We start from the raw sequence: 25,161 nt of genomic DNA, 5'->3' as shown, positions 1-25,161 counted from the left end.
ATCATTATAAAGTCCCTCCCAGAATAAAAGCAGAATAAGATAAAAGAAACTAAGAGGAATAAATTACAAATCAATTAAAATAAAGATTCAAGAGGAATGTCAAAATAAGAACGAGATAATGTTATTCCAATTTTAATGCAAATCATATCTTAGAAATCTAGACATTACTCCTTTAAGTGTATCATATTTGATAAATGTGATTCTGGGACTACTAACATAAAGTGCACAACTGTTTTTAAGCAACGAATTGTACAAAAATGTCATATGTAGCAAAAATTATACAAAATAAAACTCATATGCAAACTTATATTAAACTTCTTTGTGTTTATGTTCAAAATACACTCCAGTATTAAAAAATAAGAATTTTTTGGCAATTAATGTTTCAGGCTTTATGAATAAGCATGGTAAAAAAATAAACATAAACACATAAACTCTAGAATAAAAGTTATGAAAAGCCTTACAATACAAATGAGTTTCCAGCAGTGATTTAAAAGATGACACTGATGACGTGAGCCAGTTTTCCTCAGGTGGGTCATTCCAAAATCAAGGAGCCCTTAACAGCAAACGCTCGACTGCCTTTTGTCTCTCAGCGTGAGTTAACAGGGTCTGCCTGAGGATCTGAGGCTGCACACTGGTTCAGGAACAGCAGTTTGAATGTGTAATGTAGTGCCAGGCCAAGAAGGGCTTTAAAATCAATTCTAAGAGTAATGGGCAGCCAGTGCAGAGTCATTAGGAGTGGTGTAATATGTCCAGTTTCTTGTAAGAAGTCTGGCTGCTGCATTTTGCACCATCTGAAGTCAGTTGAATGCTTTCTGATTAATACTTTTTAAAAGACCACTGCAACAATCTAGGCGAGAGGAAATGAAAGCATGAACGGAGGCATATACATGTCTGTTTGGTGCTCTGCGGTTATCCATCCTGCTGCACTAAGGAGCCACATGAGAGGAATGTCTGTCTCTCTTCTGTTTGTCAAATTCAAAGTTAAAGGAAGGATTTTTCAGAAGTTTTTACTACAGAAAAGCGACTGGAGTCCAGCCTGAGAGTTCAGTTGAAGTAGGGCTCAGGCTGCTTCCTCCTCAACCTGACTCTGACCTTCAAACAAAAACCTGTCATTTTATATAAAGAGGAGCAAAAGTCCATCGCGTTGCAGTGAAGGTTTGAAATACTGATCTGCTACTTTTTGAATGAGTTCTTTGAATTAATTCAGCAGTTTCTTTGACTCTGCTTGTTAGCAAACTAATCTTTGAGGCTTTTATCGGGCGTTTTAAGTTTCTGTGCTTAAGGAAGTATCCAGAATCCTTTCTTAAATAAAAGTACCACAAATACCTCAGTGTGGAAATAAATGAATGTTTGAACAAAGCGTGATCTACTCAAAGCATCAGCTCCAAGATGTTTTAGTGGACTCATATTCGACAGGGCACCACTCTGTAGACCTCCTTCCTAAATCAAGACAAATCTGTGTGCAGCCACCGCCCCTCTCATAAATAAACTTGACAGTAATCTGATTCTGAAAAAATAATAAAAGTAAACTCACTTGTGTATCTGTGTTATATTAAAATTAACTTCTGTTGTTGATCTTTCACAATTTCAGCCTTAACTTTGTGTAAGAACTTTGTGTCTGAGCTGCATACTGAGGTTGTGTGGTGTCCATGCTCAGAGCTCACTGTAGGGCCCCAGGGGGAGGGATCATAGACTGTATATGAAAGAGGGAGAGATCAGAGGTAAAATCTGGAGTCTAGGGTCGTCCTTTGCTTTGGTCAGTCAGCTGAGACTGAAGAAGTCACTTGGATGAGTGACAAAACTTCCCACTGAAAATGCTACGTCCAGATAAACAGAATCAACTTTTGGATATTTGAGATTCATCTGCTACTTCTTTTGTTCTCCACTTGTATCGACTGAAAATATGTGAAAAAGAAGCTGGAGCTTTAGGAGCCCTGGGGAACTGTTACTCAAGATCACTTTGAAGATTACGAGAAACTCTGGCTGCTTGCAAGTAAAATAGAAATTAAATGAGGGGTGGCTCAAGACTTTTGCACAGTATTTTATTGTATTAGTACATAGAAACCACTATCCTGATTATCTTTAATTTATCTAATAATAAACACAAAGTCATCAAATAATAAGACAAATATTTGTTGAAATCTGTTTATACCTGTAATTTTAATGAGCACATGAGTTTGGGATTAGAGTCATTCCATTGTGTATGTAGAAAGACTCACGGAGGCTGTGCGAGTTTATGGAGCTGAAGAATAGTTTTATCCAAACAAAATTAAAATTTTAACACAAGCTTAGATCTCTGCTGGTTTATTTGTTTGTTGCTGCTGAAGGACTTTGGGGAACTAAAATTGATCTCAGTGTTCTTTGAAATCTGCCTTTTGAAGATGTGTGAAAATTCACTCCTGCAGCACTGCAGATGAATTCTCACACACTGGCCTCTGCTCACCACCAAAGACTCGCGTTAAGTAGAGGAGAACTTATTTTAAGCTGTGATTTGTGTTTTGCTCTGTTGCAAATTTAAGCAAAGCATCTATTAGGAAATGGCCTGAAGTCAAGCTAAGCTGCGATGCCTGTAGATCACGTGATCTCAATACCAGCCCACATCACCTACACCTACACATTCAGTTGGCAAAACCCAAATAGGGGGACGCATGATTTGTGCCATTTGAGCTTGCTTACACTTTGTGCACACCTGCAAGCTGCTTTGCAACCCATGCACCAAATGCATGATTTGTTCATGCATTTGGTGCATGCTTGCAAATATGAATCCTCCTACTGTCTGTGGTGTTCCTGACCGAGACTGTTTAAAACGGTTTCAAATGCAAGTCTCGTGATTCTATCTATTTACAGGCATCTCTTTAGGCTGATTTGGTTTTATTTCCTCTTTTTTCAAATATTATAGAGGCAAATTTGGTGTGATTTCATTTGTAGTGTCATTATATGAACAGTTTTACTGCACTTTATGAGGAAGTTCAAGCACTTCTGGACTGCAGATTTGGTATTTTAATGACTTTTACATTAAAAGTCACCATGGAGGCCAGGAATTACTACATAAAAAGCAAAGACTTTTACCACTGGGATTTAGAATTGTTTATATTTCCATCTCTTTTGTATTATTTTAATCCAATCTTTCGAGTATCCTCTTGTATCTTGTCAAGTCTTTTTCTGTGTTAAATGAGTCCCAGTCTAGTTACTTCCTCGTTTATTTTGTTAGTTATTTGTCTCTTGTGCTTTGCCACTGGTTGCACTTCCCTTGTTATTTTCTTGATTCCTTTCAGCTGTGTCTTGTTACCCTGGAGTCTCTACTTCCTTTGATTACTTAATTTATAACCTTCGTTTCCCCTTTTCCTTTGTTTGGCTGTCATACTTGTGTGTTTCTGCTGTTGAAGTGGCATCACTGTTGGTTTTCTTCATGGGCTTTGTATTCTTGGAACTACTTTTCTATCACCATATAAAGTTGTGGTTTGGAGTCAGATTACATGTATTTGTAATATTAAATTCAATAGTCACAGGTATGTTATTTCTCACATTACAATGATTCTAAACTTATATTCGTGTGCCTTTATTTTCATAACAATCAACTGACTTTAGGCCATGTGCAGGTTGATTGGCTTACAACTTCTAAGAGGTGGAGATACAAATATTACTTTTATTTTTATCGTCAAAAGGATACAGTGCTGTGCAGTCCCCAGCCCCAAACAACTGTCTACCGAAAAAAAAAAATATAGTTTCGATGTCATGCTGTCTGAGCTGGTTTTCAGGTTTATGTTAAAATTTGAAGTAAAAAAAAAAGAGAGAGCGAGCTGGTGGGTTTTTTTTGGGGGGGTGTTTCCCGCTAGGACAGGAATCTGTGTCAGTGCGTGGAACTGTAGCCTGAGGTTTATTTATAGTCTTACCTTGAAATCCTGTGACAATGCTTATTGAGCCATTTTACTATGTACTGCAAAGTTATGTAAGAAGTATTGTAGTAAAAAAGAAGCCACATAAAACAAGAAACTACATGATAGTAACAAACTACTGAGGGAGCGTTTCCTCCATGTTTCAGTCAGCCAAGTTCTCAGTTCATTTTCTTCGTGGTATCCCACAGGTGTTCTCTTGGATTTGGCGCAGGTAAGACCAATGCAAGCTTTTTTTTTCCTTTCCTTCCGCAGGCATTGCTTTGGATTATTATCCCACTGAAATGTCTGCTTCTTTATTGATCCCAAAAAGCCCCAGACTTTGACATTTGCTTTATGGGCTTGTTATCCTGTCTTCCTCTGCAAATTTAATCCTGCCTGTCTTTGTCGTCAAGCACATGAATGGTTTCCTCTGTTATCAGTCATCATCCGTACCCATACCTGCTGATCCGATTTCAAATTGCCTGTGAGCTCACTCGCATCTGGTCATTCTCACCGATCTCTGAAACAGTCCTGCTTCCTGCTTCTCGCCTGGTTTTTTTTTTTGTGTTTTTTTTTTTTTTTTTTTTTAATTTTACTCACAGTGATGCAGTCCAGTCTGCTGCTGGTCTTTCAGGGTCAGTCTGTGAGCATTTGGTTCACAGTCACAAGCTGCCATTTTTGAGCAAACAGCTCTATTTGATAACTTGAACCTTTTTAAAAAAAAAAAAAAAAAAAAAAAAAAAAAAAAGCTCATTTTACTTAAGTAACCAACACCAAACTGATGAACAGTGGCTCTACCTGAAGTAAGTAACCAGTCCTTGTAGCTCCACCAACCAGGATTCATCAGAACATGCCACACTTGTTTAAAGTTGTAGTGAATGTAATCAAATATGAGCACATCTAACATTTTATATACGAACCATAATTTAACCCCCAGAAAACTTAGTCCCTGTCGACCTTTGCAGTCAAAAAAAGTTTAGCAGCATATGCACACATTGTTATCATACATTGCCCCTGATTTGTTCAAGGCTTAAGAGGTCAAATACAGAAGACCTATTTTCTTTTAACTTGACAACCTGACTCTTTGGGTGACCTCGAGGCTTCTACTTTAGAGTCTTTGATCTGGGATCTATTCAAATGTGTTGAAGTCTGAAGGAAACAAACTGCTGAATAGTGTAAATACTCCCTGTGAGACGACAGCCTTCAGAACAAGACTTGTACACACATGCAGTCTCTCATATTCTCCTTGTTATCATGAGGGAAAACCTCTCCCCACCACATTTCCAACAACATCTAAGAACAAAAAACACAATAAGTCAAAGAAAAACACATAAATATTGTGTATAACAACCAGAGGGATGTGAGACTCCACAGATGTGATGCATCTTCATTGAGCTTATAGGCAGTAAAGCTAGAATTCTCTGTGCCAGTTAATGATAGAGAAAAGACAAAGGCTGCAAGATAAAAACCTCTCGAGTGGATCTCTCAGATCACACAGAAGGTCCCAGTTTGGTGCTGGGACTGCTGATGGGTCTGCAGAGATTTGCACACCCACAGCTGCATGCTGTAGTTAGTGGGGTTGAAATATGTGGAACAGCCAGTAATTTGGCCTATTGTTTGTTGTGCTGATGGTCCTTTAGCCTTGTCCCTGCTGGAAAAGAAACAAAAGTCCAAACAGACAAAGAACATCTTTGTAGTGAAGTTTAAAAAAAAAAAAAGAAAGAAAAATTAATCTGTCAACCGGAACTGTCGTCTGTGCTTCCCATAAATGCTTTTTTTTTTTTTTTTAACCTCCCCTTCCTTTTTGTGGCGAAACCAACTTTAAAGCACACTCATTGCTGTTGGGCTACATGTTTGGATACTAACACTGGGCTGAATAGAAAAGGAGAGACGGTGGGTCACACGATAACAGCTCTTAAGGAGATATCTGAAGAGCATCATCTGCGGAGCATCTTTAGTCTGATGTGGTGATGTTAGAGCCCTGAATGAAAGGCATTTTCGCAGCGTGGGATAGCAGACTTTTCAGAGGAGACTGGAGCAGGAAAAAAAAGTGCAGGAAAATACTTGGACCAAAGATTAATTTGCGTCTGTATGCGAGCATGTCCTTCATTTTTACTGTGCTCACACAACGGGAGCCTGTTTCTTGTGCACAGTTCAGCACATGAGAGGAGTCAAATAAAATCCTAATGACCCTCTAAATAGTACTTTGTGTCTTTGAGACGTGATCTCGGTTATGTAGGACAAGATGTGTGGTGCGGAGGCTCGTGATAAAAAAGAGCATAATCATGCAAAATGCTAAAATTAGCCTCAAAAACAGACTTTGGAGCTTTGAGGGTTTGTGGTGTTCAGTGGAGGGCAGTAGGATGCTGGTTCCTCCTAGTGCATCACACCAAGGCTGCTAAAACAAAAACAAAAAAATATCAATATTTCTACGAAATGATTCACAACTCTCAAAATGACAGGACCGAATGGCTAAATGATGATTTACTGGAAGGACAGGGGTTGTGATCACGCCGTGGAACTAATGTGAGGTCTTTTAGTTTGGCTGCAGCTCTGGTTAAATGTTAATGTTTATAAAATTACTCTTTTTAATGTGTCTGCATCTTAATGACTAATCTGTCACTTCATCCAGTAATAAAGTCTTATAGTGTTTGTGCTCCAATAGTGTCAATTTCTATCAATTAAAATATGGCATTATTTTAAAAAAATCAGCTTTACTTTCCAATACTATCAGACGTTTTTGTTTCATCATTTCATTTTCTTTTCTGGCATTAAAAAAAACAAAATGCATTTTACATTCAGGAGAATCATAAAGATGTCTGCATGGTTGGCCTTTGACCCAAATGTGTTATTTCTCTTCAGGCTGTTGTTTTAAAGTGAGGTCTAATTCGGGTTATATGAGGTTTGTCTTTAGCTCCTCTTTTCCTGTCACTGAGAAATAATCTCTCTGCCAAATGTGTTTCTCCTGAGCAGGATTTATGTTTGCCAGAGCTGCATAAATTAATTTTCTAAGTTGCTTCTAACTTTTTTGAAGAATTCAACATATCCACCACCTCCTCTCTCTTAATCTACTTATTTCCTTTATTAAGATGCTGGAGCAACACAAACATGTGCAGCTGAGGCTACAAGTTACTGTTTAGTTGTTTTGCATGATCTCTGTACTGTAACTAATGGCACACCTATTCGGCTGCTCATTAATACAAATATCTAACCAGCTAATCGCTTGGCAGGACCTCAGGCACGTCGACATAATCAAGACGACCTACCGAAGTTCAAACAGGGCATCAGAATGCATGAGAAAGCTGATTTCAGTGACCTTGAACGTGGCATGGTTGTTGGTGAAGAAGGGCTGGAATTGCAGAAACTGCTGATCTGCTGCGATTTTCCCACACAGGCATCTCTCGGGTTTATGGAGAATGGTCTAAAAAAGAGAAACCATCCACTGAGCAGCAGCTTTCTGGGTGAAAATGCCTTGTGGTGCCACTTCTGTCAGCTAATAACATAAAAGTGAGGCTGTAGTCCAACAAGGCTCACCATGCCTGGACATCAGAAGATCAGAAAAACGTGTTTCAACATTTGGATGGTAAGATCAGAATTTGGCACAAACAACGTGAAAACGTCGATCCATTCGGCCTTGTATCAGCAGTTCAGGCTGCCAGTGGTGTAATGGTGTGGGTGACATGTTTTTGGCATTCTTTGGGCCCCACCTACTAAACCACAGACTGAGCATTGTATCTGATCACTCCATCCATCTCCATCCATGTTTTGTTTCTTCTTTACAGAAAACGTGTCGGTGAAAAATAACCCCGACGCAAACAAGCAATTTTAATAAACACTCTAAGATGTCCGCTTTCTAACAGAGTCTGTAAACAGAAGTTAATTACAGCTCTGTCTCTCTAAGCAAAGCCATGGTTATCAGCTGATTTGGATGTGGCACCACCAGGATAAAAGCACCTGAGCTTAGAGCTCAGCCTCGCTTTCTCCCCTGTTCTCATTTCCAAGATTACAAATGAATTCTCAGTCCATCCCACCAGGAATGCAAGTGAGGGAGGTGAGGAAGGGATACGAGGAAAGAATGACACAGCTGCACCGTGAATCATTTTGAGCGTCTGAGCTCATGACCCCAGATGCTCGTGATGTTTTTGCAAAGTCACGAGATGAGACCTCCAGTGTTTCAAAAACACAGAAACACCTGAGAGCAGAAAAGTTTGTTAAAAAAGTAATGTACAAGATGTGAAGTATGAACAAATGGTTTGTGAATTCCAGCTTTCATGTGTCTCCCAAAAAAGCCTCCTCTCTCCCCACGATGCCTTTTAGGAGTTGAGTCACCCTCCAAGATGGTGCATTGAAATTGATTTCCGGGTCTCAGCCAGGAGGGCGGAGGAGACGAGGAGGCACAAATTAGAGCAAGAAAAGAGCCTCCTCTTTGTGCACTCTTTGTGAGTTTGGTGAAGATCTGGCAATGCGCCTCACTTTTCACACACACCTGCATCCAACACCGCTGACTTCATGGTTCAGTTGGCTCTCTTTCTTTCTGTTAATTAGCTACAATAAAAGTCGGTAATAACCGTCAGCTGTCGTGCTCTTTCTATTTTTCCCTGGGCTCGGGAGCCGAGCTGTGACAACACTTTCACATCTCCTTGTATTGCGCTGTGTGAGCTTGCATCAGCAGCAGAATTAAGCAGCCTTTGTCTCTTTGTGCTTCTGCCTGCGACACATTTGGTGCTGATAAAAGATGTTCCTGTTACAAATTACCGGGAAACACCGCCTCCTTATTCGAGCCATTTAACCGTCAAGTCAGATGCTTTCGCTGCTGTTGTCGCCGCCTGTTTCTGGGCACATTGTTGATGCAGGACAAATCAATAAAAGTCCAACATAAAGCTCTTTTTCTGTGAACATGACAAATGTTTGGTGTTTTTTCCAGCTCTTGCAGGTCAAAATCTTTTCTTGTAACTGGTTGAAAAATTAAAAAAAAAACCCCCACTTATTTATCCACAAGGGGTAATTAAAATTTTGCCACGTGATCCAAAATGACCGCTCACAGTTCAGGTACAGAAGTACTGACTGTGGGGGAACAAAGGAAGGTCAGAGGTCAGATTGTTTCTGTGTGTCACCACAGATGGTTAGTGTTAACCTTCATTTTCTCAAAAAAGTATTCCAAGGGTTGAAAGTCAGGGTGTTTTTCAGAAGTTTTTCTAGCATCATATTTTTGAAGGGCCATTTAATATTTTCCTTTATCTGGAAAGCTTGAGGCTCAGAAGATCGTTCAGGTTTTTTAGGGTAAACATCTGCTCAGGCTCAAAGCACGAGCCTTCATCCTGGATGATGACGGTGCATAAATTTAATTTAAACCTGTTACTCTGCTTCTCAAACAATCTTTGGCTCCCGTACATGAATGACTGTTTCAGAAATTCACATTGAGAAAATCTGAGCGAACTCCATCATGAATTTTGGACGTAATATTAACAGGAGCTTGCTCTTTCTGAAAAAGTTAATTTGGATTAGGTGCATATTGTGTCATATCATTGGAAAATCACACTGAAGTTGGCTGAAAATGTGTTTTCCTTTTCTTAATATTCAAGCTTTAATATCTGTGAAATCATTCCCCCCCTGACCCGCCTTGTATGTGAGAAACTGTAAATAAAATATCAGCCTGTGAAGCTGGGATTTCTATAGGCCTCCAAACCTGCCGAGATCGGACATCCAAATATTCTAGAGATTTCAAGACTTTAATCTGAGGTCACAGTCAGTATTCATCTAGTTATAGTACCGGATATTCATCCTCAAACATCAGAAATCTAGCTCAAGTAGATTTGTAGATAATGGAATTTTTAAATGATCAAACACGAAGGTAAATGAAACAAATGACAGCGGGGTTTCTCTCCCTTTTTCAGGTAAATCTGTGACAGCCAGCTCTTTTTTTAATCTGATTAATTGACATGGAACGAGCCTTTGTTGACCCAAAGGTTTCTGTTTCCAGAAAGCTCGAAATAAGTTTGGCATTCTTCACCCCTTTTTGCATAAAACAGTATCCAAAAATCCAAAATCATTTAGTCTTTTAGTCTCGTCTCCTCCTGCTTTCATCTCGTCTTCTAAGTGGATCTCTTGTTAATATACAAATAAAAAAGTCTGTATGAGCAATGCTGTACAGATTATCTTGTAACAAAGTTATTAAGATCCTTTTATCATTATCTAATACCCCAATCTCTCTCATATATTACTTTTAGTGATGTTTCACATCTTAGAGACAACTTTTATGACAACTTTAGCCAATTCACACCAAGTTTTACATTAATTTATATGATTCAATACATTAAACATGAAGCTTTTATGAATTCGGTTATCGTGTAACCCTCCTGCTTCTCCTCACAGTTCAGGTGCCTTTTGATTCGACTGCGGCGTGTATTCAAATAATCTCCTTTAGCTCACAAATAATATAAAAGATACTGAACAGGTAAAACAACTTCACCTTAAAGAGCTCCAGCATTAAATATGCAGAAAAAACACTAATGGGAGTACAGACTAATGAGCTGGCACTTCACGAAGAAATGCAGCGTTTGTACTGCAGTGTTTTTGCATAATTTTATAGTAATGGGCCTCGGTGGTGAAAAGCATCATTTTTTTCTGCGGTGAGTGAACGAGGAGCTGCTTCTTTAGCCTAAAGGTTAATGTTTTACATCATTAACGACACGTCACTTTGGAGGATGTTAATGCAGGGGATTTCTGTTTGGGGCAACAGTAATGCTGAACTTTATGGGTTCTTTCACAAACTGGATGTGAAAAGAAAAACTTGTACCTTTGTGGTGACATTTGGTTTACTTGTTTCCAAACTGGCTTGCCCACATTAACAACACTGGGAATAAACAAGAGTTAAAGCCTCGTTTCTCCCAGGAGCTGAGTCAAAAACGATGGGAGCACCTCAGCTTTTTGAAAAGTTGAAGGGGACCTGTGCTTTTCCCAAGTTTCTGTCATATATTTATAATGGCATGATGTACATGACGTCACTACATACAAGTAATCCTGTGAGTCGTCAGCGCTGACTTCAGACTGCTTTAGAGACTTTGTTCCTTTTACCCTTGGCTCTGTATGATGTGAGTGAGCGCAGACGTCTTTCATGTACTCATCTCAGGCATACAGCTCTCTCCCTCCCACCTGTTTGTTTGCAAGTAGCAGCCAATCAGAAGAAGACTGGCTAAAGGGGGGTGTTGCCATGAGTGTATTTTTTTTTTCATTCTTAACCCTCTTTTTTGTTTTTGTTTGTTTAGCAAAAAATGATATAGAGTAAAACTCATGCTTGATATTTAATTTCTTCATATTTTAGGTTTCATTGGGTAAAAGGCAGAAGAGCTCAATCTGCTCTTGTCACCAAGGCTCAGTATAAGATAAATAAGGATTATTTTGAACTGTGAATCATTTGAGGATATTAATAAGGCTCATTCAAATATATCGATGATTACTGTCTCAGACTGACAAAAATCTATATCAATAGTATCAAAAATCACTTCCTGCTACAAAAGCAGGCAGTGTGTTCAGCCAGTAGTGGCTACATTTCATGTCAGAATATTATTAAATCAGCTTAAAACAAAGACTACCTTTTAAGGAAGATGGAAGCTGCAGACATGCATCTAACATGCAACATCTACATGCGTACATCTGTAGCTGCTTCTGCTTACATTCTCCTCTCAAGCTACCTTACTAATCTGCACCTAATGTTATATTTCCTGTGTTTCTTTTTTCCAAAGTATGATCCAGAGAAGGCACAGGATAGATGTTTTTTTTACCCCCCGGTTTTCTTTTTCTATGTCAAATATGAATAATTACTTTCAATTTCCCCACACCTTCTAAAATAAATTGAATTTAAAGAACACCGAATTCCTTTTATGCACTCAGACACGTCCATCTTCCTTTTTCCATCTTCCCAGGTGTGAAAATCCGCCCGTACTCTGTCACTCCAAAGTGCAGACTCGATAATGAATGACTGCAGCGTCATCTCTGAAGCCTGTCGTTTGCTGGAAACATCTCGCATCACCAACTGACGTTCAACTTACAGGATCCATTTCCAGTTTTTTGTGTGAGGCTCTTTTCACTCGGGCTTAGGAGGCTTATCACATCACTGCCTGTAAATTACTCGCTGTCTGCTTTGGACGTTGCACCACATCCTGATGTGATGGTTTCTCATCAGTCTGTCAGAAGCCTTTGATGCAGCTGATACCTCCTTATTTCTATCCAGATTGTCTTGTGCTATCAGAGCAGATGCTGCACTGCAATATGTTCACGTGTAAAAGAAGCAAATGTTGGTCTGAAGAATCGCCGCTGTGTTTTTAATTTGAAGCGATTATCCAGCGAGAACTCTGCTGTTTGAAGTGGATGCAGTCTTCATTTACAGCACCAGAGTCATGCAGAAGCATTGAATCAAGGATGGAAACAGGACGAAGTTGCCGTAGAAACATGATGTGACTGATAATGCAATTCTGTCGTGTTACAGAGGAGGAATAATCCAGAATAATGTCAAACAATAGTGATGATAAATTATCAAATTTGTGCCACATTTTTCAGAACAAGGCTCCAAAGTGCAATCGAGTAAGAGAAACAACGTGCCAAAAACAGGAAACTAGATTTCAAATAAGACTTCCATCAATAATTCGATGAAGGAAGGAGAAGCTTGTGTTGTGAAGCAATGAAAGAATAACTGCTTTTCTAAAAGAGGAAACTATTCTAGCTGTTTTCATGTTCACAGAGACATCTGACAGCATGATCAGCTTTAATACAACAAAACTAACCTGCAAAAAATCTGTAACCTGTTAGAAGCTGAGATTAATCTCTAAATTTCTGTCTTCACTAAGCCTTTATTCTGCTTCATCCCATTGAAATAATAATTATGTAATATATATATGGAATATCATCTTTGTTGAGCCTGAAAGTTCAAACTTATTTATGAATTTAAAGTTAGAATTTAAAAAAGAAATGGAAGAAGAGAAGTTGCAGAAACACGCGTGTGCATGTTTGTGTGAATATGTCTGCAAAAAAGCAACTGCATGTCAGGTTTAGTGATGGAGGACCCCAAATGCAGACTCCTAGGCTGATGTCACATGTTATAGATGGAAACCTGGCCCATGAGAAATCACAGGAACTCTAGACAGACACACAGAGAGCTATGAAACGAGACGACGGGAGCAGTAACAGTACAGGAACAGGATGATACGACAAAAAACTAAGGGGAAATAAGGGCTATAAACACATATAAGGTAATTAGGACGATGGGAAACACCAGGAAACACAGCTGGAACTAGTCGGGAAGACTTGGAATGGGAATCAAAACCAAATACAATGTACACGTGATAGCAGAGTACCAAAAATCAACAGGATGTCAGGTCTGCTCTTGCTCTTGACGAAGGCGGTCCCACTTTTCTCCTCTCCTCCTCCTCCTCTCCCTTAGCTTCCCTGCTTAGCCTCTTATGTCCTTGTCTAGTCTCGAGTTTTTTGTATTACTTTTCCCTGGAACACTCTCTCACAGTCTGTTCTCTAAAACCTAAAAGAGGAATTATGGATTTGATCAACTGGTCCCTAAATGCAATTGACACCCCTTTCTCAATGAGAAGTTTGGGCTCGGGTGAGCCTGAGTGCTCAAGATATCTACCTATTTGGAACCATAGTAACAGGGTTCTGGCTGATCGGAGCTGGCTTGGCCCTGACTTATCGAAGAATTAAGAAAGCGTAACCGGCTGTTCAAACCCCCACAAGGCTGCCCGCTGGGATTGAAACGATGGGAGAGGCGTGAGTTTCTCAAAATGGGCTCATTGAGTGCAGCACGGATAAGATCTTGGAGAAGCTTACGGCTGCTGTGAATACTCAGAATAAGATCTCTGAGTGCAGACTGGATACACCTTGGAGGGGCTCGCTCGGAATAACATCTCTGAGCGCAAATTGGATTACATTTTGGGAGGCTCACTGTGGTCGTGAGTTCTCAGAATCTGCTCTTTGAACACAAGAATGACAACATCACAGAGCGCAAGTTTGATAACATCATGAAGAAGCTCATGGCTCTCCAACGGGAGATTGAGAGACCAGTGTTGGACTGTTAAAACAGCTTTGAAATTCATATGAGCTGTTCGCACTAAAGTAAAAAGCACCATCACTTCATGCGGATACCCTCTCGGCGCCAGCTGCGGTCTCAAGGCTGGAGCCGAACAAAAACACCCTGATAACGACTGTGTTTAGTCTTTTTCTTCCCATTCCATGCAAGGCCACCTGGGTTGGCTGGAAGACTGTTTACTTAGCTTAGCGGGGTGAAGGACACTGTCTCAGCTGAACTCTGGAAACGCACACACATACATATACACTGATATGCACACACTCATCCCCCTCCCTTTCCAAAAGCCTTCGATGCTTGTTCCCTACTGGGGAACACGGCGGGTCTGAGCCCGCGCTGGAATGGTAGCGCTGGGCAGGATGGCTGCTGTGTTTGCTTCGGATTACTCCTCACCCCCCACCCGACCCTGTGACTTGTCACGTGTTCCATTATGTTGTGCTGTGGACATTTATGTGCTTTTTTGTGCAGAGGAGTTTTTTTGTTTCCTGTTCTCATGCTGTCCTGCCAGGAGCCCAGCATGAGTAGAGGTCTCTTCTTTTCCTCTTGTACTTTCCCATCGTAGTGTATATTTCAGTGTTTTTTTTCTGTAACGCTACCGATCTCCGACCTGTATCCCCATGTGATGTCTGTGTTGTGTGTGTGAGGTCGGGGGGGGGGTCCTATTTCACTGCAGGACAACCTGCACGTGGCGAATAAAGCCTTCATTAATTGATTGATTGATTGATTGATTGATTGATTGCTGTGTGGCAGTAAGAGTAGGACCCAACTGTAGGACTTGGAGACAAGAGATTACCTAAAAGAGGCAGTTTTGTTGTAGAAACACAGAAATGCAAAAACCCAAAAACTCAAGCAAGAAACTACTTCTGTGATTTCTTTGATCTCTTTGATTTTTTACAGTTTCTCTGACTATTGCTCAGACATCCACTCCTAGGAAAATTGTGGTGTTGTGTTAATAAACACTCGCTTGGTCGCACTTGCTGATGATCAGTTAATCAGCTACATTTGATTATTAATGCCTGGCTGCTGCTTCCCCTTTAAAATCCCATAGAAGCATTGACCACATTATTTTTATTATCGCACGATACACGAAAACTTGAAATTCATAGAGGCTGTATTTTCATTTTCCAAGGACTGCAAATGGGATGGAGTGAAAGTAATGCCGGTTCATTAAATCCAGACGTATTCATGTCTGATTGTGCTCGAATGGTTCATTTGAGTAAATGATGCTGAGTAAATGATTTGTTGCTATGATAAGTATGCTTCATTTTAAAACAGTTGTTAATATTTAAAAGTTACTACACTGATGTTTAAATATTTAATCTCTCTTTTTTTAAGTAATGCTCATCTAAGAAAACAAAGTCATTAACTGTGACTGAACACACAAAACAACCTTGAATATGAAATTTATACTCTTGTCATCAGGCCAAAGTGAGAGCTAAAAAAAAAACAAATATAGAGAAAAATATGTTTGCGCTTAGAGGCTCAGAATAACGACTCGGCGGTGTCGTTTTATTGCACTCGTTCTGCAAATTCAGCTGCAGCTCCACTAAATTTGATGCTATTAAGAGACAAAACCATTTTAGGTAGCAGACACCCTTTTTGCTGAACGTTTCACACTCAGCAGACTGTGAGAAATGGTGATAGGGAGCGGTGTCACAACAGCTGGAAATGGTTAAGAGATGTGTTAAGTTAATTTTTCATGTCCACAATATGATGGCAGAGACTTTGTACTGATTTTGGAGGATTCAGTAGCCTCTAATATATTGTTTATTTCTTTTGTTTGGTAAAGATGCTTTTTAATGCTCCTATATGTTAAAAATTTAGCATTTTTAACATATGGGAGTCTGTCACTAAAGCCACTAAAGGACCTGCAGTTTTTGGCCCTGCAGCCCGTGATGCACATGTGATCTTTCACTTGACGCTCCGGACACCAAACAGGCTGTTTACTTTAAGACAAAACAGGCCACTGGCCAAATTTATTCCTGTGTTTATGACTTAATTGTTTCTAGCTTCCTAAACTTCTGATGGCTTCACCTTATCTGACCTCACAGTGGAACAAACAGAAAGTGCTCTGGGCTGATAGGTCACGCTGTCCTCCGGCACTCCGGCAGGCCTTACTGACTGGAACAAAAGTAGCATGCTTTTACCCGGTGTGTAAAGGTGAAACACACCCCTGCGGTGTAGGATTGGCCATAGCTGCAGCATGTCATTCTGAACATCCAATAAAATCGCTGGCCAAAGGTCAGGAACTTCCTGCTTTAAAAAAAAATTGAAAGAGTTTGTGTGATTTGTTTACTTTACTGAACTTTGCACGTTTGTTTCCCTGAGACAAAAACTGAACACTGAAATGTCATCAGTGAAACAAGAAGGTAGTATATCTGCACAAAAAACGAGACCAGATGGTGGTTTGTTTGGTTGTTTTTTTTACCACTTTCAGCCCTCATTGCTGTTGTGAAATCCTTTGACTGATCATCAAATGTCTGACAGATTGTTGTGTTTGTACTGCCGACTGACTGAAGCTGTGCTGTGTTGTCTCTAGTTTCAGAGCTCTCTATACCGGTCCCATGGGGAGAGATCAGAGGCAAAGCCTGGGGTCCTGAACACGGCCACCCGGTGCTGTGCCTGCATGGCTGGGCAGATAACTGCGGTTCATTCAACACGCTCATTCCCTTCTTACCTAAAGGTAATTCACCACAGACAGGACAAGGGTGAGAAAAACTGTCACCTGTGGGCTGTTGTAGCCGTGGGTAAGTGGCTGTCAGGCCTGTGTGAATCATTATCTTTTGTGCCTTATTGCCCCGTACTCTGTATTCCCAGCACACCAAGGCTAGAGTGCAACCATCCAGTGTGAGCTCAAGAGTAACATCACAACAGTAATCCTGACCACGGACATTATATAAACAATCAAGTGGCAATCATTAGTTTTTTAATTAAATACCTCTAGCGGAGGGGGGTCTAAACTATCCACCAGTGGTTTATATCTGCTGCTAAATCATAATAACTTTGGTTTTATAGGCTTGTGGTCATAAACCACAAACATTATTAAATGATAACGGTCACAATGCCGGGAAAAGGTCAGGGGATGTTAAGCCACGTTATTTAAAACCACAAGTGAAAATCCAAAAGCAGAACATCAGTCAAAATACTGCCAGGAAGGACCGTCAAACTCACTTTACATCAGGAGCTACATAGAGCTTGCCTTATCCTAACTGTCCCAAACCAGTGAAACTCCGCTTTTTGTCAGTGTGAAGATGTTTAACTACACATTTAATGCCATTAGATATAAGAAAAAAGAAGTGCAGTTACAGTAATACACGTCGGTTTTTCTATATGATTAAAAAAATGCAGTAATGTGTGAAAATGTGTACAGAAATTACAGAAAATGTTCTGGTAGCTCACTCTAAACACTCTCCTGTAGCTACAATTGCGTTAATTCGTATTTCATGACTTGCATGGCTTTTTTTATTTGACTGGCATGTTTAATATTCAGCTAAAACAAAACCCAATCCAAACGCTTGTCAGGTTTAGGGTTAAGAAGTTAATAGCCATTATCGAGCTGCCTTAGTCTGAACCAAACAGGCAGATGAACACGGCTGTGACCGTCTCCACTCCAGATGTTTTTTAAGATTAAGTTTATTTTATTGCTTTTTATTTATGCGTTATTTTATTTTATAAAAATGTTTTCCATTTGTTAAATATTTACAAATTTCATTGTGATATTTTTATGTTTTTATTTTCAATTTCATTTATTTCATTTTATTTTGTTATTTTTTAATATTGACTTAATATTTATTAATTTATTTAAATTATTAATATTAATATTATTTAAATTAACTATTTAATTGGTGAATTAATATTATTAATATTTAAACATTTTAAATATTATTGATGCTGCTGGTCTGTTGTGGTGAAGAGAGAGCTGAGTGTAAAAGCGAAATTCTCATTTTACCGGTTGATCTACGTCCCCTCTCTCGTCTATGGTCACGAGCTGCAGGTAGTGACCAAAAGAATGAGATCACGGATACAAGCAGTAGAAATGAGCTTTCTCCAAAGGGTGGCTGGCCTCTCCCTTAGAGACAGGTCAAGCAATTCAGCCATCCAGGAGGAGGGGCTCAGAGTAGAGCCGCTGCTCCTCCACATCAAAAGGAGCCGGTTGAAGGTGTTTGGGCAGATGACAAGGATGCCTCCTGGGCACCCTGCTGGTTGAGGTGTTCCGGGCATGTCCCACTGGGAGGAGGGCCCGGTGCAGACCCAGGACACGTTGATCTCTCAGGTGGCCTGGGAACACCTTGGCCTTCCCCCAGACAAGCTGGGAGGTCTGAGCTTCTCTGCTTAGGCTGCTGCCCCCGTGATCCAGCCCAGGATAAGCATTCTGTCTCTCTCTCTCTGCTCCTGCTTAGAGTGCAGATATGTGGCAGTGGACATGCCAGGACACGGTCTGTCATCTCACCGGCCTCCTGGAGTCTTCTATTCATTTCCTGCGTATGCAGCAGACGTACGCAGAGTTGCTGAAAGTGAGTGGGACCTGTTCGTCTCTCAGTAGCCGGGCTGCACTTCCAATCTCTTGGTTACAACAGCCGAGCTAGATTTGATCAGATGAGTTGTCTGTGTCATACCCCTGCAGGTCTCAGCTGGACAAAGTTCTCCATCATGGGTCACAGCATGGGTGAGTCACAGGCATGAACACTGACACTGCGCTGTGTTTTTTGCATTTAATCTTCTGGAAAGTCTGAATTTAAAAGAAGAACTTTTATAGGAACACAGTGGCTATCTAAACTAAGGTCTAACTGATTAAACGTGCTGCTGTGCTGCGTGTGGATCCACCAATCAAAGCGATGCTGCAACAATTAGTGATTTAATCAACGCATCAAGGGAACAGAGAACTCCAAATCTTCTGGCAATTGCCTAAATGGTAAAACGTGTTCTGGTTGGTGCTTCAAAGTAAACCTAAACAAGTTGTTCATGCCGAGCATATTTTTTGTTATTTTTATGCATAATGGTGACAGTGCTCACATAAACTAGTGTATCCTTTCCTACGGTCCATCACTGCATATCCTAATCTCCCAGACATGCACATAGACATTGAAACAATAGAAAGAAGTATAATGAAATGTTACTTTAAACATTTATAAATTACTTTATCAATACTGTTTCCAATAAACAAAACATTTGGAAATTAAATAATTTGAACAATTTGCATATTTCTGCAAATATCTAATCAGCCAATCACATGGCAGCGATTCAGAACATTTAGGCACATAGACATGGTCAAGCCAATCTGCTAAAGTTCAAGCTGACCATCAGAATGGATAAGAAAGTTGATTTAAGTAAATACTAAAAGCCAAATGGGCTGGTCTATTTCAGAAACTGCTGTTCTGTTTGCAATTTCCCACACAGCCATCCTGGTACTAGAAAGGTGCCAAATAAAGTGGCTGGTGAGGGTTGCAATCCAGTAAAATTGATGCTGTAAAGTTTTTACTGGAATTCCTGGGGAAAGAAAAAATGGGAATACTAATGAAATGAATCACTGTTGCTTTTTTTCTGTCATTTTAAAGAAAGTAAACAAAGAAAACAATACTTGTTTTCAGCCAGAGTTTGTTTTAAAGTCAAGGTGTCACAAAAATGATCGTGTTAATTTGACGATGTGCTCACTCCCTTACAGGTGGCAACATCACCGTCATGGTAAATTAAACACATCACGTTCATCTAATCGCTGCTTTTATGAAATATGTGTCATAAACTGCGTTTTCAAAGTGATCACAGCAGGGACTTCACTGTGTTTCCTACAGTTCAGCGCATTGTATCCTGAGATGGTGGATGGCATCATAGTGCTGGACGTTTTTGGATTTGTACCTACAGATCCGGTACTTCAGCACTACTTCTCGTCACTGCTGGGGAAAAAACAACAACAATCTAATAGTTGGAAAGATGCAGAACTACTTTATTAAATTATCTTTATGAGCCACTCCTGTCTGTGTTTGTGTTTCTCACCTCTCATTTTATCGCAGAAAGAAATTCCCCGAATCATGAGGCAGGGGATGGAGGAGATGCTCAAGTTTGAAAAAAAGGCAGAAGAGAAGAAGAGGGTTTACACGTACGAGAAGGCAGTGGAGAGGTATCGCTTTATTTTATAGCCAATTCAAGTGGAGTAAGCCTTTTGTTTATGTGTTTGTTCAGAAGTGAAGTGAAGCTCTGCTGCTTTCTTCATGCATCTGAACTGCTGGCAATCACTGTGGGTAATTTTGGCATCAGGTTTTGACAGAGTGAACTGCATTTTGTTGTTAGTTTGTTTTCTTAAAAAAGGGGGAGCACCTCTTGTTCTGCCACATCAATTTGTTTTATTTCAAACAGCAGAAGTCCTCGCTGTGTGGAATAAAAATAAACTGCAGAGAGGGATGAAACAGAAGAAAGTAAAACTGAGTCGCAGTTTTGACTAAATTGTTTTGTTTCCTTCAGGCTGTTGGCTGCAAACCCGACTCTGTCTGAACGGTCTATTCAAACGCTTTTAGAGCGAGGCCTGACTCGAGTTGAAGGAGGTATGTCTTTATCGCTTCTCCTCCTGTCAGCGAGGAATAATCTCACTTTGCTTTCTCTCATTTGCTGGCAGCTGAATGTGTTTCTCCTCATCAGGATTTGTGTTCTCCAGAGACCTCCGAGTTAATTTTGTGAGTCACTTTTAACCTCCCCAAACTTCACCACATCCCACTTTGTGTCTCCTCCAACAGAGGTTTGGCATTCAGTTCACATACATTTGCTGTGTTTTATGCAGAAAAACATAGAGCGGATCACTTTGGAGCAGAGCCTGGAGATGCAGTCACTGATTCAAGCTCCTGTTTTACTTATCCTGTAAGATTTTTACCACTAATCTGATATTACAGTATACTTTATTTTACAGCGTGGACATGTCTGTTTGCGGTTTAAATGATTTCTGCTCTTTAAAATAAAGCATGTCAAAAAAAACATGTAACACCAATCTGTGTTTTTTCTAGAGCTGACAAAGGTTTCAGTCCAGCATCTAGAGAATCGAGCCAGAAACTCACTTCGAAACTCCTCCAAGTCTATCAGGAAAGAAATGTGAGTTTAATTTTATGTAAGAGTAAATCACTCTCTACTAACATCTGTATGATTAAAAAAAACCCTACAATAACACAGAGAAACGACCAAACCTCAACAATCAGGTGAGTCCCTATGAGCAAAGACTCAGCAACAGTGGGAAGGAGAAACTCCCTCTTAACAGGAAGAAACCTTCAGCCAGAACCAGGCTCAGGGAGGGGCGGCCATCTGTCGCAACTGTTTGTGGGTGAGGGGAGGAGACAGGACACACTTACTGCCTGATGCATCATCAGTTATTGAATTTTCTGTGCAGCCTAATTAGCCGGAGCCAAATTAGATCAAATATTTAAAATGTTTTTATGTAGCACTTTTTTCGAAATCCACTTTATGAAGTGTTTCATGTGAATAGTGCCAAAAAAAATGCTGATTACCAGTAAACTTTAGTAAAATTAGAAAATAAAACCAAAAGTCAGGAAAGGCTTTCCCATGAAAGTTTGTTTTAACCTCCTCAGATCTGAGCTATTGCTGAGCATCCACTTTTAATTTCTCCCATGAGTCAGACTGATGAGTGTAAAAGCAGCACATGTTGAACAAAAAGTCATCCTCATTGTCCTCATATGGAAGCAATTATTTAGTTATGCTGTAAAATAAACTAAAGCCACCATATTTGATCAAGTATAAATCATTTTACTGAGGAAAACGAAGCATAAAGTGCAGAAAAGCCGAACTTTAATGTCCCTGTATGAGGATTCAGGGTCTCGGGAAGTTAAAGGAAGTGATGGATGCCAACCTGATTTCCTCAGGCACATTGTTGAAGAGGCTAACTGCAAAAGACCTTTGCATGAGGATCTGTACTGATGTATACATTAGTAAGACAGTGTTGCTGTGTGGAGTTTTCCTCTTCTCCTTGTGTCCCTGTGGGTTCGGTCCAGCTACTTCAGCTTCCTCCCACAGTCCAAGGACGTGCAGTTAGTGGGATTAGGTTAACTGGTTGATTCTAAATTGCCCATAGGTGCAAAGGTTGTGTGTTAGACCTATGGCAGATCGATGATCTGTGCAAGATCTACTATGCCTCTTGCCCTGTGGCAGCTGGGATAGACTCCAGCTCCTCCACGACCTCAATTGGTAAAGCAGAAGAAACTGGATGGATGGTTAAGACCCAATTTTTATGTTGCATTTGTGAAATTAGAGAACTTAGAAGATGAAAACTATGTATTTTTCTCACTAAGGAAAAAGAACAACTGTGAAGTGGAAGTAAAAAAAATAAAATAAATCTGTTTAGGTTTGAGCAAATAAATCAAAGTAAAAGAAGCCTAGTTTGGTGATAAATAAAACATTTATAAGCCTAATGGCTTTACAAGTGGTTAAAAAAAAAAAGGTACGCGCACACAGTCAAATATGCCCACGCACTGTAAAATGTGACTTTGATTTCTCTTATTAGGATAAGAGATTCATGTTTATGCCTCCATACTAATCACCACTACTGAGATTCAGCAAAATTAAGAGGGCACTATTCACATGAATCTAGTATTTATTTTTATTTATTTTTATCAGAGCCACAGGAAGCCACCGGGGACGGGCAGAAGAACTGCATGTGGCTCTGAGCTGCTGGACCAAGACGCCCGAGCTCAAAGCAAGACCGCAAAGGACCTTAAAATAAAATAACATCCTGAAACATCAAAATACTTAAAAACATGGAGGCAGTATTTATTTCAGATGCAAACAACAAAATGTCAGGGTGCAACTAATGATCCTTGTGTCATATTTACAAATGTTTTTCTTGGTTTTATTGCTATATTAGAAAAAATAAGAAACTGACTGTAACTGATATGAAGCACTGGGTCCTGCAGACAAACGGTTTGATTAAAAATGACAGCAGGCTGATCTGTATGAGAAACAATCATTTTCTGCTTTCAAAGAGCAGATGCTCTATCGCTGTGTAATTGGAATCCAGCTAATTGGATGGCATATCAGCTAATAGTAAGTAACCCGATTAATATTCATTAAATGATTATTTATGAGGCGTTAACTAGCCACATAAAGCCAATTGATTATTTCTTAACAGGATCCGTGACGCACCCTGCATATTAATTCATGCATTAAGTCGCGTTAGTTAGAAATGTTTTACAACTTTATTAAAAAGTGTACACCTGAAATCCCAAAACAGAGAATCTGCAGCAGTCAGATGCCTCCAATCACGGCTGAATCCATATTATAGTTTTAAAATAAAACGTGCAGGATTCATAAAGATCTGCTAATAAAAAACACAGAAGGGTCCTATTAAACAAATACAAATGACAGCGTGTAAAATCTGCACACTTTTTATTGTACTTAACTAAAACTGGATAAAAAAAAAAACACTTAGTTCACTATTATAACCTTGGTCAGCAGCCATCTTCAAATGTAATTGCGGACTTGGAGTCGAGCAAAAAGGAAAGATTTTAATAGCTTGAAGAAATAAACCTGTTTTATGTGACTTTATTATTATCTCACATCATTATTTTGGTCCGCTCTTCTTCACAATGTTCATCAGCATACATTTGTTTATGCTGAGCTCTCTGAAGTTTGTGGTTTGGACTTTGACAGGAGCATTGCTACACCTTGACTTTTTTTTTTTTTTTTAGTCATTCTGCTGTGCTTCGGATCATTGTCTTATTGCATAATTCAATCTGTCCCAAGCCGAGCTACTGGTCTCACATTTGACTCTAGAATACTTTGGCATGCGAGATTTCAAGGCTCACTCAATGGCAGGTGCTGTTGCTGCAAAACAAGCCCAATAATCAGCCCTCCATCACTGTGCTTGACAGCTTGTATGTGCTGAATGTGACACTTTGCATTGTGGCCACACATCTCCACTTTGGTGGAGACTTCTGTTGCCAAACAATCCGTATTTGTTCAGTCTTTCTTTAAATGTATTGTCATGAATGTTCACCGTAACATGCTAACTGAGCCCTGTACCTGTAGCTCTGGGGTTTTCCAGTTTCTCTGAGAATTGCATGGTATGATCTTTGAAAGTGAATTTTCTGGGGCAGCCACTCCTTGGAAGATTGTGGGATTGTGTTAACACACAATGTTCCCGACCAGCAAACTGCCAAATGCTGTGCTTTCAAAGAGGAGATCAAACTTGCCGGTTGATCAACTGCATTTGATTATTGGTACCTGGCTGCATCGTATTCTCTTAATTCCTGTGGAAGCTGTAAGGGTGTGGCATTTTACCGACCTGCACAGAGTTCGGTGAAAACTTTCTTTTTCACAGTTCAACACTCTTCTCTTTTACTACTAAATCCTCTTACCCTGTTTGTCTGTCTGTCTCTCTCAGGACACTGTGGTGAGAGTACCTGGCAGTCATCATGTGCATCTTGATAATCCTGAAGTCGTCGCTCCATTTATTTGTGACTTCCTGCAGACCAAAGTGCTCTCACAGCAGGTGAAAGCCTAGTGGACAAGATGTAACCATCACACACTCACATTCTCCATGTGAAGTTTCACACTTCAAAAGTCTCAGTGCACTGTTTTCGTCTCTCTTAGAGCTCACATTACCATAAAATTGTTCCAGTAATTTGTTCTGCTCTGTACAAACCCAACTGGAGAGTCATTTGGAATAATAATACTGAATAATAAAAAAAAAACATGATTTATGAAACTAGACTTTTTCAATCTTTTGCAGTTTTTGTAGAAATGGTGTATCTAGCTCATTAGTTATATAAAGGACCAGGACAGAAGTGTTTCTCTTTATGTCGCTGTAAAGAAGCACTCCTGAAATGTTTCCATGTATTAATCCATCCATTTACAAGAAAATAACAGCAATTTCAGCAAAATATATCAGTTTTCTCTCATTCAGCCCGTCAAGTGTCATTACAAAGAAAAGATGCGGCTAGGCTCTTTGGCTTAACCACCTCAACTTTGGAGTGGTACTGCAGCCTGTGACTAATGCCATTGTCTGCAAGAAGGCTCTAAATCTGATGGTGATTCAGACCTAACCCTCTCATGATGTGACCCATTATTCCTGCAACATAACTCTTCCTGGTGCAGTAAAAAATCCAAAGAGGATGCCCCCCTCCTCTGTGATTGTCGCACTTTGCAAAGCCATGCAGTGGCTAGGCTGGACTGGATCCTAAAATGAGCCAGTCCAGGTGACACCAA

General features: G+C 39.9%; 1 protein-coding gene across 3 annotated transcripts; it reads left to right on the top strand.

The window, feature by feature from the left end:
• The first annotated feature begins 16,227 nt into the window (after positions 1 to 16,227).
• On the top strand, positions 16,228 to 24,648 carry LOC147327966 (serine hydrolase-like protein). 3 transcript variants are annotated; one of them, XM_086296016.1, is made up of 12 exons: positions 16,228 to 16,334; positions 16,505 to 16,648; positions 18,366 to 18,479; positions 18,590 to 18,631; positions 19,628 to 19,647; positions 19,755 to 19,829; positions 19,974 to 20,080; positions 20,422 to 20,501; positions 20,596 to 20,630; positions 20,735 to 20,811; positions 20,955 to 21,039; positions 24,338 to 24,647. In XM_086296016.1, exons 1-12 carry the CDS (start codon positions 16,313 to 16,315, stop codon positions 24,455 to 24,457), a joined length of 921 nt encoding a protein of 306 aa, XP_086152142.1. In that variant the 5' UTR covers positions 16,228 to 16,312; the 3' UTR covers positions 24,458 to 24,647. The 3 variants fall into 3 exon arrangements, with proteins under 3 accessions (XP_086152142.1, XP_086152139.1, XP_086152141.1); XM_086296013.1 differs by having other exon boundaries at positions 16,298 to 16,370; positions 24,338 to 24,648; XM_086296015.1 differs by lacking the exon at positions 24,338 to 24,647 and adding an exon at positions 22,573 to 24,328 and having other exon boundaries at positions 16,298 to 16,370.
• Positions 24,649 to 25,161: the final 513 nt, after the last annotated feature.

Source organism: Aulonocara sp. 'chitande type north' Nkhata Bay, linkage group LG6, assembly GCF_057382095.1.
Source record: "Aulonocara sp. 'chitande type north' Nkhata Bay isolate Kocher_YH1m ecotype deep benthic linkage group LG6, A_spYH_male_GT1.1, whole genome shotgun sequence".
Lineage (NCBI taxonomy): Eukaryota > Metazoa > Chordata > Actinopteri > Cichliformes > Cichlidae > Aulonocara > Aulonocara sp. 'chitande type north' Nkhata Bay.
This window is presented reverse-complemented; position numbering and strand designations above follow the sequence as displayed.